This window comes from Alligator sinensis, unplaced genomic scaffold (genome assembly GCF_000455745.1).
Source record: "Alligator sinensis unplaced genomic scaffold, ASM45574v1 scaffold796_1, whole genome shotgun sequence".
NCBI classification, from domain to species: Eukaryota; Metazoa; Chordata; order Crocodylia; family Alligatoridae; genus Alligator; species Alligator sinensis.
In genome coordinates this window covers 1,563,056-1,576,507 of record NW_005842141.1, presented here as the reverse complement: position 1 = coordinate 1,576,507, position 13,452 = coordinate 1,563,056, and the positions used below count along the sequence as shown (strand labels likewise).

General features: G+C 43.9%; 1 protein-coding gene across 5 annotated transcripts in view; it reads right to left on the bottom strand.

The window, feature by feature from the left end:
• The window catches only part of GRB10 (growth factor receptor bound protein 10), a 201,342-nt gene that overhangs the window by 14,583 nt on the left and 173,307 nt on the right, over positions 1-13,452 (bottom strand). For 4 of the 5 annotated variants that reach the window (XR_003094437.1, XR_003094438.1, XM_025206118.1 and 1 more), the window contains exons 12-15: positions 5,248-5,325; positions 4,212-4,328; positions 3,309-3,375; positions 1,100-1,187 (exon numbers count right to left, since the gene is read on the bottom strand). Coding sequence is in view for 3 of the 5 variants with exons in the window: in XM_025206118.1 (XP_025061903.1) it covers positions 1,100-1,187; positions 3,309-3,375; positions 4,212-4,328; positions 5,248-5,325 (350 nt within the window). In the remaining 2 variants the exon portion in view is untranslated. The remainder of the gene's footprint in view (positions 1-1,099; positions 1,188-3,308; positions 3,376-4,211; positions 4,329-5,247; positions 5,326-13,452) is intronic. The other variant, XM_025206119.1, reaches the window with a different exon arrangement.

The following is a 13,452-nucleotide window of genomic DNA, read 5'->3' as shown; positions in this document are numbered from 1 at the left end:
ATATATCTAAAAAACAATTTCTTGTTGTCTTTTACTTGGGATGTCATCCTCAGCTCCATGGCAGCTTTGGCCCGTCTAACTGCCTTCCTACAAGCACGAGCAGAGGAGATATATTCATCTTTGGTGATCTCTCCCTGTTTCCACTTTTTATGTGCTCCCCTTTTGTCCCTTAGGCTGCCCTGGATTTCTCTGGTCAGCCAGGGAAGCCTCCTGGCCCCTTTCCCCCTTTTGCCTCGCTCGGGGATCGTCTTGCTTTGTGCCCGAAGGATCGTTTCCTTGAGGCACAGCCACCCTTCTTGGGCTCCCACCACTTTAAAACTCCTACACTGCAGTGCGTCCTTGACTAATCGCCTGAGTTCGTTGAAATCAGCTTTCCTAAAGTCTAGCACTTTCACCCTACTAGTTACCTTACCCACTCGACGTCTTATGGTGAACTCTATTATTAGGTGATCACTGACCCCCAGATGGCTACCGATCTGGAGGTCCCCTACCATGTCATCCCCCGTTGCCAATACCAGATCCAGTAAGGCATTCCCCCTAGTGCAGGATCTAGTTCATTCTATGAACTAGATCCTGAAGGTGGGCAGGTAGCCATGGTTTTCCCACTGAAAAGCAGGGAAACCTGCTGAGTACAAATGCTATAGCAAGAAAACAATGAAAACCTGAACATGCTCCTAGAACTGTAAAGAACTAGAACCCCAGATACAAGCATTTTTAAAGGGTCCATTCAGCTATGTTTGTCCCTTTTTGCTGAAGAAAAGAAATAATGAGGGAAAGCCAATACCGCCTTTAATACAAGTAAGGGGAATGAAGTTAAATGCTTCTCTTGTGCCAACTCTATTTGCTGGTATTTAAATGTAGAACCCTACTAGGAGAATTAAGATTTGGAGGAAGAAATAGATATTTATTTCTTTGTTACAGGTTATTCTCAGCCCTTAACATTCTTCCCAAAACCTAACTTTACATGTATACTTAATATATTACTTTGGGGATTGAAGCTTTGAGCCCAACACTTATGTGATTGGTCCTACTGAAGCCTTTGAAGAGGACAAGCTTGTGGAACAACTGTAAATAAGATATACTAGAGAATAATGCTCACCCATCCACAAGCCCTTGTTGTTTAATAATCCTGTGAGATTCTTCTCGAGAGATTCTTCCATGAAACCAGTGCTGTGTCTTATGGATAACTGATGGGGGAGACATAGTTAAAAAAGGTTAACAGCAGTCAGATGTACAACATATGCTTTTCTAGATATAACAACATCATCATATTTTTTTATTGGCATATTTTAGAGATATAACTTAAGTTTTATTAGATTAGATAAAATATCTGCCAAGACATGAAAAAAAAATTGGTAAAAAGTGACAGCATATTCAAGATCCTTTATATTAAGACACTAGTCCATGCAGATGCTGAAACTGTAAGAGTAGGTATTCAGTTATATTAAAACAGGTTTTCGGAGCTTTCCAAAAAAACCCTCTGCCCTGGGGCTAAAAACTTAAGTTATGTCAGGATTGACAAAGAAGGCAAAGAAAGTTTGAATTAAACTCATTAGCCATTTGAATTAGAACAGAATGAAAACCATCTCCCTCAGTTCTTCATAACTAGAGATGCCTCCAAGTATTTTTCCTTCATAAAAATAATAAAAAAAAAATAGGGCAAAGATATTTAAAACCATAGCAACAGAGAAAGCCCTCCTCTCCGCCCCCCCCTTACCTTGCTACCATTAAACTTTAAAAAACACCTACAAAGGGCTAACCATAAATAAAGGATTTTTGCTTTCAGTTCTAGAAGTTAAAAGCATAATACTGTTGAAATATTGTTTTAAAAAAGGATATACAACTTTTTTCATAAAAACCAAATGTCACATCGTTTTTAAATTACAATGTGAAGACATTTGGAAAATCCAGTTGTTAAGATTTACAGAGTATAAATCAATGACTATCACAAGTGATTGACTACTTGTTTTTAAATCGTGGAAACATGAATTGAGTCCAGTTCATACAATTTAAGATTGGAACCAAAATCTGAGTGATGTTTTAAAAGTTTCTGAGAATTACATCAATTTTTTGTCTCTAGCCTCTTGAATATATTTAATAGCTTCTACATTACCAAGTAAGTTCCTGGGTACCCTGACATTAGATATGGATACAATTTCACCCCAAGTTCAAACTTTTAAAGGTGTCTGAAATTAGAATCTGAGTTTTAAAGGCCTGGCTTCCATCCCTACACACTAGGGATACACATATATAGTGTTCTGCATTCTCAGTTTTTTATTTAAAAAAAATCTGGGAATGTTTTGGGGTTTATCTTCGAAACACAAAAACCGGGATGAAATCAGGGTAAAAGGAAGAAAAGGGGGGAAATCGATTTAAATCGGGAAAAAAAAAATTGGCGGTGAGGGTGGGAGGGAGTAAGACAGGGACTAGGGAAGGGGTGGGGGGAGGGGCACAGTGCAACCCGTCAGCTGCTCCTGGGGCTGCAGCAGGAAGCAAAGCAGAGGGAGCTGTCAGCAGGTGTAGGGCACAGCTCCTGTTGCTATGGGCCTTTCAGGAGGGCTGTGCTGGGCTCTTCCTAGGGGGTGCGTGACCCCAGATCTGCACATGGGACAAGAGCAGATGGATGCCTGCCCCAAGCACATGGAAGAGGCTGATGCCATCCATGCTGAGCACCCAGGGGAAGCCCCCTACCACTGCGAGCAGGGCCAGGCTCTCTTGCCTGCACCCCCCAGCAGGGCTCAGGGCTCACAGCTCCCAGGGAAGGGCTGAAGCTAGAGCCGCTGGGGTGCACGTGGGACCCACACACCCTGGGAGTGATTTCCATGGCCCCTCCCACCCCGCCTGGAGCCAGAGCCAGGAGCCCCACACCCCCAGGCAGCAGCTAGAGCCACACTCTCCCCACCCCCATGTGGCCACCGCCACCCCCCGCCTCCCTGCTCCGCAGATGGCCGCTGCCCCCGCCACTCCCCCACCCGTGGCCAGAAACCTGTTCCTCAGGTAACTGACACAGCGTCACTTTAGCTTCCTGGCACCACCCGCTTTTTAGTTCAAATCCCTGTTAAGCAGTATGAGTGGGGAATGGGTCATTACCCACTCATGCTGGTTAATAGGGATCGCAACTGAAAAACAGGTGTAAATCAGTAAAAACCAAATGACTTTAAAAAAAAAAAAAAACAGGAAATTTATCAGTGAAAAAAATCGGTAAAAACTGAGAATGTGGAACATTATTTCATTTAACACCTTGCAACACCCGCCTCTTCTCCCCACTCCCCCCACCCCGGGTCTCATTACTACATAACAAAATTTACCTGTGCTCAGTGTGGAAGGATGGAGTGGACTTTGGCTACCTAAGATGTTCATTCTTGTGCTGCGTTTCTACAGAAGAAATGAGTTACTATTAAATATGGCATGAAACCTTGGCATTAGAGAATTAGAGCACATGCACACAGATTCAATATATAAGAAATGGAGATAGGGTAAATCTAATGCAAGGAAAAGAAAAAAAAGAGATGCAGATCTGGGGAGGGAGGTGGTATTCTACAAGCCATAGCACATTTCTGGTGGCTTAATATAAAAGCCAGTTCTTAATGCCTGAAAGCTCAATGACTCAAAAAAAAGCAAACAAAAACCTATCGTGTCTGCTGCTGCTCAATCAGAGAGCACTATGCACTCTGCAGAGCAGGGTACATCTCCCAGACAGAAAGCACCACCTAGTGCTTCAGGTAATGACTTCGGGTCCCTAGCAGACGAGACTGTGGGAAAATCTGTACTGCAAGTGTCTGTCCACACAACACTACAAACAAGTTACATTGGTTTGCATTTCAAGAGGTCCTGACTCTTGTATATTCTGCAATTAAACTTACTGGGAGCAAGCCATTAGTCAGAGCCCCAGCCTCTTCCATGTGGGGGAAGCTTATAATCTGACACATTCCTCCTCAGAGAGTGGTTTTGCAAACTGGCAGTAAAGTTCTGGTGAGTCTGCTCTCCCCCTCAACCTTCCTCTGGACACTAGTGAGGGACAGAGAAGCAGTGACAGAAGGTTGGTGTGAATGAGACAGGTTTGCTAAAGATTGAAACTGACTCTTTCAACTCTGCATGCTTGCAGCTTGAATGTTTCAAATTGGAGCTAAGCTATATTGCAACCACCCGCTGTACTAACTTCATAGTGCACTGCGTGTTCAAGTGGAAAACAAAGAGGACAAAGCAGTTACCCTCCAAGCATGTCCTTCTTCTAAGGCGGCACACTGTGCTTCTGCAGGATTTTCAATAACTCTTCCTATTTGTCCCGAAAAATCCATTGCTACTAGCGAGTTTTCGGATACGCTTCTCTGAAAAAAGAATTTTAATTCGTTTCAAAATGCGGGGGGGGGGATGCAGCTTGAGAGCACCTGCCATCCAACTCTTGTCCCAGTTTCAAAAGGGTGTTTTCACGTTTAACAGTGCTCTATTTTAATTCCTGATTCTTTGAATGTCAAATATTTGTAATGAGGATCCAATATAACTGAGAGTAAAATCAAAGCCATACCCCTCTCCAAATGCCTGATTCTCTTATCCTTTTATGCAAGTGCTTCCTCAGAAGGTCTAGCAATTCCATTCATAGTTAGCAATGGCCATGCCCTCAGCTACCTTTTTTCAATTTAGAGTGAAAATTCTGATTTATGACCACAGCAGCAATGGGTTGTGTGGCACTACACACCATCAGCAACTGCCCAAGAAGTACACAGTCAAAAAAATACAAAGCAGTCTAATTTTGTCATTGGACAAAGCCATGAAGGTATAATCATTCCTCTCTTTCAAAGCTATTATGACTAATGAGGAATTTAGTTTTACAGTGAAGAGAGGTGCGTACAAAACATCAGTTACAAACCAGGCATCTTGGAAGCAGGGGGAAGACTGAAGAGGTACTTATGGGAGGGTTTTTTGGTATTTTTTTCTTTTCTTTCTTTCTTTCCTTGTTCCTCTTGTGCAACTGCAGTTCAGAATAGGAGTAACCCAACTTGTTTAACGGATTAAAAAAGCATTGCGAGAAGCTGCAGATATATTTAAACATGTCTGAAAACTGGGAAACCTATGCCACAATGACCTTACAGAAAGGCAAAAACAATTTAAGTTTCTGCTTATGGATCTTGTAAGCAGTTCACAGTGTTCTGGTTCTAAAAAGCAGACTTATAAAGTAAACTATGAGAAAGATAATGGAGGGAAAGACGTCAGATAATCATGTATTTGAAAGTAAACTTCAGGACTTACCACTGGAGTGGAGAAGTGTGGAATCAGGGCTTTTCTCTGCTGGGGGATTCTGTAGTTCTGATACAGTAGCATTCCATACTGGAGATGGAGAGGAGAGGAAAAGAATATTCAGCCATGTATCCTTGTACTGAAAACTATAGCTACGATAAATGTAATTTGCTTTGGAGTAGGTATTGTAAGGTTCCTTCTTTGGAATTAGAAATGGCCCCAGAGCAACTGGATTAAATGAAATTAGCAGGGGGCAGAGATGGCACCAAACTATGCGTGTTAAGTTTATTACAAGGGTATCACCTCCTTGCATGTATTAGCTACATTCCCATATAAATGAGGCAATCATATTTCTCAAAATGGACAAGCTGATGTGTTGGGAAGGGTTACCCAAGTCTTTCCTTTTCAAAGGTCCTCTGGTATCCCAAAACATGCTCAGCTATCTCCAAGCTCAGTTTCAGCTAAGTGTACTGGGGAGAAGGGTGGCAGAGTGGAGTATTATGCAATGCTGGAGGACCCACAGCCCCCTATCACTCCCCCTGGCTGGAGAGCAGAGCTTTCTATAAATGGGACAAAAGTGTTGATTTGAATAAAGCTGGTACGCTCAGAACAGGTGTTTAGAACAGTACTGTTCCAACAAAAAATGTGGCATATGATCACCCTGCATATAACTCTTCATTTGCACAAATACAACCCAGACATATGCATACACAGGAATCAGCTCCATGTAGCATCTTTGGTCATGCGCCAACACAAAGTAAAGTGTTATTTATTACTGAGAGCAGTCCACCCAGACCATGAGTTTTTGCTTATCCCTTGGATTCCCTACTCAGAACAGACCATTGCTGTAATTCTAGGCAGAGGATATACTGACACAGATAGCAGAGGTGAATACCACTGATTTTGTGCCAAACATTTGCAGCTACATAAAAAACTTCTGGAGTGGAAAGTTGACAGATTCAGTAGTTGGGAAGCAAATTGTTTTTAAACATATCATTGAAATGAGTTCATTAATTTGAACAAGGGAAAAAACACACACATTATGAGGGGAAGGGAACAACTCAGGGATGTTTCTTAAAATAGCTTTAGTTTGGTAGGTCGTTATAAGTGGTGAAATTTGGTAAGATCTACCTGAAGGCCCTACATGTCTTTGAGTAATCTGGCAATAATTTGTCCAGTTTGCAGAGATTTTAAAAAAGCACATGCAAAAGGATTTTGTAATAAGTTCCCTGAAGAGCCTGCCAGTGTTCTACTGGCATCATGCACATGGAGCTTGGCAGTGCCTAAGGAGCGTGTTGCATTTCCTTATGCTGAACAAGTGAGGTCAGGCTGAAGTGGAAGTTGGCCTCTTGTAAGGGAAATTCTGAGAATGCCAAGAGACAGAACAGTTGGCAGCAATGCTCTTCCACCACCTCCCACCAAAATACATGTCAGAGATATCTGTTAAAACACTTGTGTCAAAAAGTGAGTTCATTTTTGGGTAAAGATGTATCATTTCAAACTTTCTACTTGAGTTTTAAATTTAACATTACCACTAACATAACTAAGGCCACTGACGCACATTAATTTAAAGGCTCAATGGGATCTTATCTCTAATCCCAACAATCATGCTTCCTGCCAGGCCACATGTGTATGGTGGGACGCATGATTTTGGGATCAGGGATTAGTTCCCAATACCACCCTATTTCCCAGCGCAAAGGGATCACAGGCTCTCCCTGTGCTGGGGCTGGGTGCATAGCAGCCAGCTGACTGCCACCTGTTTCCAGGACTGCAGTGGGGCTTGAACTGGACCCGGTGCAAGCCGTGGGAGCCAGCAACAGCCAGCTGCACCATGAGATTGCAGGGATTGCACCATGACTGTTTGGAGTTTTGGTGCAGACCTGATCCAGCTGATGATCAGCTACTTGGTTGGTTGTTGGCTGGAGGGGACCACACCAGAGCCAGTTGGAATCTGGTGCAGTCCCTGATCTGGCCAGCAATCAGCTGATCTCAGCTGGCAGAGACTGCATGGGGGCTGGTTCAAGCCCCAGTGTGGTCCTGGATCCAGCCAGGACCCCGGTATGTTACTATCCCTGCCATACATTCAATTTAAGGTATGATGGAAACCAGGCAGAAAAATATTACATTTGTATTATAATTGTTGTATTACAAGACAGATTAACAAACTAACTGCATCTTAAATGTAATGTCTGCTAGGGGCCTAAAATCCATAACTTCTAAGTGTTAACTGCAGCAGGGATTCAGTTTCTTTAATCATGAGATGTTGTTCTAAGAAAAAGGATTGCTAGGAAGAGGCAAGATCCCCCTGACAAAGTGGGAGAAGGGCATCTTTGCACACAGGCTTGCGAACCTGGGGGGCAACAGGGGAAGCCTCATTCTTCCTGAGAAAGTAGGGCAATTGGGTAGTCACCTCAGGTGTGTGTACACAAATGCATGGGGCCTGGGAAACAAGCAGGAAGAATTGGACGACCTCGCACAGTCAAGGAAATATGTGGTGATCGGAATACCAGAGACTTGGTGGGGTAGTTCATGTGACTGGGGCACTGTCATGGATGGATACAAATTTTTAAGGAAGGACAGGCAAGGGAGAAGAGAAGAAGGAATTGCGATGTATATAAAAGAGCTGTATAACTGCTCAGAGCTCCAGTATGAAACTGGAGATCGGCTGGTTGAAAGTCTCTGAGTTAAGGTTAGAGGGGAGAGTAACAAGGGTAACATCATGGTGGGTGTATCTTATAGACCACCAGACCAGGAGGATGAGGTAGATGAGATGTTCTTCAGACAATTAGCGGAAGTGTCCAGATCACAGGCCCTGGTTCTCATGTGGGACTTCAATCACCCTGACATCTGCTGGGAGGGCAATACACCGGTGTGCTGGCAATCCAGGAAGTTTTTGGACAGCATTGGAGACAACTTCCTGGTGCAAGTGTTGGAGAGACCAACTAGGGGCCATGCTCTTCTTGAGCTACTGTTCACAAGCAGGGAAGAACTGGTGGGGGATGTAGTAGTGGATGGCAAGTTGGACAGCAGTGACCACAAGATGATTTGAGTTTAGGATCTGGACAAAAGCAAGAAAGGAGAGCAGCAGAGTGTAGACCCTGGACTTCAGAAAAGCAGACTTCAACTCCCTCAGGGTACTGATGGGCAGGATCCCTTAGGAGGGCAGTCTGAGGGGGAAAGGCGTCCAGGAGAGCTGGTAGCATTTTAAAGAATCCTTACAGAGGGTGGAGAAACAAACCATCCCAATATGCAGGAAGAATAGCAAATGTGGCAAGAAACCAGCTTGACTTAGCAAAGAACTCCTTGGTGAGCTCAAACACAAAAAGGAAGCTTACAAGAAGTGGAAGCCTGGACAAACAACTTGGGAGGAGTATAAGAATAGAATATTGCTCAGGCATTCAGGGACGAGATCAGGAAGGCGAAAGTGTAACTGGAGTTGCCTCTAGCAAGGGATGTGAAGGGCAACCAGAAGGGTTTCTACGAGTATGTTAGCAACAAGAGGAAGGTCAAGGAAAGTGTGGGTCCCTTACTGAATGGGGAGGCAATCTAGTGACAGATGAGGAGGAAAAGGCTGAAGTACTCACTGCCTTTTTTACCTTCGTTGCCACAGGCAGGGTCAGCTCCCAGACTACTGTACTGGGCAGCAAAGTTTGGGGAGAAGGTGAGCAGCCCTCAGTGGTAAAAGAACAGGTTAGGGACTATTTAGAAAAAACTGGAACTATACAAATCTGAGCGGCTGGATGCAATGCATCCAAGGGTGCTGAGGGAGTTGGCTGATGTGACTGCAGAGTCACTGGCCATTATTTTTGAAAACTTGTGGTGACAGGGGGAGGTCCCAGATTATTGTAAAAGGGCTAATATAGTGCCCATCTTTAAGAAAGGGAAGAAGAAGGATCCAGGGAACTACAGACCAGTCAGCCTCACCTCAGTCCTCAGGAAAATCATGGAGCAGGTCCTCAAAGAATAATTTTCTAAGCACTTGGAGGAGAAGAACGTGATTAGGAACAGTCAGCATGGATTCACCAGGGGCAAGTCATGCCTGAACAACCTAATTGCCTTCTATGATGAGATGACTGGCTCTGTGGATGCAGGGAAAGCAATGGACATAATATACCTGGACTTTAGCAAGGCTTTCTGGAGGAAAGTCTGAGGAAACTGCGTTGATTTAGTTTGCAGAAGATAAGACAGAGAGGAAATTTGATAACAGCCTTTTACTCCCTGAATGGTGGTTGCAAAGAGAATGGAGCTAGACTGTTCTCAATGGTGACAGATGACAGAACAAGGACCAATGGTCTCAAGTTGCAGCAAAGGAGGTTTAAGTTGGATATTAGGAAAAACTCTCTCACTAGGAAGGTGGTGAAGCAGTGAAACAAGTTACCTAGAAAGGTGGTAGAATCTCCATCCTTAGAGGTTTTTAAGGCCCGGCTTGACAAAGCCCTGGCTGGAATGATCTAGTTGGGGATGGTCCTGCTTTGAGAAGGGGGTTGGACTAGATGACCTCCTGAGCTCCCTTCCAACCCTAATTTTCTATGCTTCTATGATACATGTTAATTCAACAAGAAGTATAGATCTACTGCACTGCTGTCTCTCCTTTGAAAGGCACTAAAGTATGATGTTAAACAACGATCATGACAACACTGCATACGCATTCAGGTATGACTGTAGACAGCAGCTGACATGATGACATTGCTACAAGTTGTGCAAACTGTTTTCTGAAAGGTCCAGTTATAAATGGTATATCATTTTGCAAACAAAGCACAGAGCCGGATCATGAAGTGCCACTTCATGTAGCAAATAGAAAGGAGGGTGTGCAGTTAAGGTCAAGGCACCACCTGCCTAGCAGCATCCAGACTGGAGTGCTCTGCAGTCTTTTTTTTTTTTTTTTTTTTAAACATGAACACACACAGTACAGAAGAGACTTAATTTTATGCAACATAGTGCATGGGAAGCTTTGCAATATATACTTTGCTGCTGTACAGAATATGGGAAAGCCAATTCCTATAAAACAATCTGAATGCATGCTTACACCTAACCATGAAACAGCACCTCGGGGTGACATTCCCTTCTTTCCTGGTTGTGTGCGGTTTCTGATGATATGGCAATTTTGACTAAGTGGTCTCTATCCTTTATATGACATTTTAAGATTACAAGATTCATACAACATTCATAGATTAATATCCAAACTTAATAACCATTTGACTGCTTAAGGCTAGCTGCATGGATTGATTTTAGATTGCCATTAAATGATCAATTGGGCATTCGTTCACAATGTGTTGCAATATCTGAAAAATCACACCACAATCACAACCTGGACTCTCTTTGATTCTCCATTTATGGAGTAGGTGTCCACATTTTCCATGAAGTGTCTGGATGAGATTCAGGGAAGACCAAATCTTCCTCAGTAGGTCAAATCCTGGCTGGGGGATTGTAGGTTTGCTAACAATGTATTTCTGTGGCAGGTTGGTATTTGCCCAGGCTTCCCCACATTGTTCTTCCATGCTCTTGTTATCATCTTAGAGCTTTTTGATGCATTTCCAGAAGGGTTTTCTAGAAAACCCTGGCTAAGTGGTGAAAATACCATATGTGTACAGGATGGATATATAGCCCTGCGTACGCGGACAGCTAGGTGCATGCACAGACTGGGAACAAACATATGCATTGGCAACAAGATGCGAGACAACGAGCCTGGCTGTCTTTTCCCGATGGCTGTGTAGCTAGGGCACTCACTTGGGAGGCCAGAGGACCTTGGTTCCCCCTCACCCAAAGTGGGTTTTAAGTTGGGTCTTTCTGACTTCACAGCACAGCAATCTAACTATAACATCCCAGGTCAGCCATTATCCAAGGTCTCCGCTTGTGCTCCTTTGGAAGCTGAGCCATTCATATAGACGTTGGAAAAAAGGAATGGAAGGTGCTGTGTGTGTGTAAGTTTTTGGCCCACTGGAAATAAGGCACCAGGTTAGAACCCAGGGCTCCTGCCCTTTTTGGCAGCGGTCACAGTACTGAGCCACAGACTCTTTGGCTTGCTCCCTTGCTTCTGATTGTACATATGTCTGCATATGATCCCTTTTACGGCTGCCTGGAGGGGAGGCAGTTTCAAAAGATGTGCTGGAGAAATGACCAGATAGTGGCCGACCTGGGTGTGGTGTTTGGGTGCTATGTTGGGAAGTCAAAGACATCTAGGTTCAAACCCCACTCTGGGTGAGCGGGGATTAAAACTCTGTTCCTTTCACTTGTCAGGAGAGTACCTTAGCTACTCAGCTATTTAAGGGCAAAACATGTGAGGTCCCACCCCAGGTCTAGTCAAATAGACATGAGTTTTGATCAATTCTATTTTCAGTTGTCTAAGGCTGCTACATGGCCAGAAGGGCCTGCATACATCCCCTGGGCGGCTACTACACAAAACCAGCCTGTGTGCTTACGTACTTATCCATATACACATGGCTACGAGGCCAACCTGAGTGTAAGTTGTCACTGACACTTAGATGACCAAATCTGGCCACTTAGGGCCTTGTTACAAGGTAATTTTGGGTGGCTCCTAGAGCTTTTAACTCCAGGACTGTCTGCGCATAATACATTAAACTAGTTTTAAGCACTTGTTGTGTTGGCTCCAAGTTACAACATTCTAGGGCAGGATTATTTCTGATCCATACTACTCAGCTCAGGTTACACTAAGGTGCAGCCACCCAATGCTACACTTTAGTGTAAAAACCCCACCTACCCCCTCCCCAACCCACCGGCAGGGATCAGGTCCACTCTCCCCAGTACTCCAGACCCCCACTCACTGTCTCACCCCCATCCCCTGCACTGTCCCAGGGAAGCAGGCAGGGATGAGTTAAAACTTCCTGCCCCCCCACCTCTGCTGCTATTTAACCCTTCCCTGCCTGCTCCCCTGGGACAGAGTGCAGGCAGCCACAAGTAAGTAATGCCCAGGGGAGGTGGGGAGGCAGAAGGTAGGGGGAACCCAAGGGGCAGGGGGGACACTGGACTGGGGGGGGAGGGGGCGGGATTCTTACCTTTCAGTTCTCCAGGCCCCTGCTGGCCTGTGGTGTGACTGCACCAAATCTCAAGCTAGCACTAACACCCATCAACATCCGTGCTTCTAACAGCCTAAGGTGTAATAAGGCCCTTAGGTGATCAGGAAGGGAACAGAATGTTACTCCAGCTCATCTACACAGCTGGTAGGTTTTGCTTTCTCATGTGAAAATCTAATACCCTCATCTCTAGAAGAGGGTTCAAGTTTTTACTACTGACAGGACTCTTGGCTTAGCAGAAAAACACTGTCCTGCACCTCTGATATACTCTTTCTCTATGGGCAGACTGCTTAGATGAACAGCTCCATATGTGTAGTAATAATGGAACAAAGTTGAGATCCTCTATTTAGAAGTGCATCCGCTATTTAGAAAGCATTTACTTCTTAGCAAGCAATTTAAACAAGAAAACAGATAGTACTTGTGGAACTTCAAGTTTCAGTATTTCAGTGAAACCTAACAATATTTAACATTGTCATTTAGTTGATCAGAGTCCACTTCGGGAACTGGGGTCAGAATTATGATGGACGATAATAAATGCTAATTCTACATAACTCACATATGCGTTTTATAACTGAGATGAGATACTTTTTTTTTCTTGCATTGTGGACTATACTTGTATTATGTCTAGTACACCTTGTATTATATCCATTTAAAAAGAAAAACGATTTTCTATACTGGGGTTTATAGAGAATTGTTCTTAAAGATTAATAAGTTAGATAAATTGACAAGCAATCATATGTGCCTTGATTTGGAAGATGAGAGCTTAATGCTATTGCAGGACAGGCAATACTCAAAAACGCTGCAGTTTTGTAGGCATAGGCCTAGAATAGCTAGGACTAAAAACTAGGGAGTCAAACTTTTGGAAGTGAATAAGTATGGGAAGTAAACGTTTGAACAATAAGGCAAATATCCCACAGAAAACATTCTCACTGACATACATTTTGGTAAATTCCCTCCATCTCTCACAAGGGGAGAGGTGGAGGGCATCTCTCCTTGAGAGGAACTGACTACAAAGTTATAATGCTAATATAGATAGGATGATGGGATTTCCACTCTAGATTTACGCATTCCCACAACTACTACAGTTGATCCCGAACTTCCTGTTCAATCTTAAGGAAAGCTACACGTCCCTGCAAGTCGATATTGGCGACCAGGGTGGACGGCTGGAGACCCTCTGGGTTAAAAT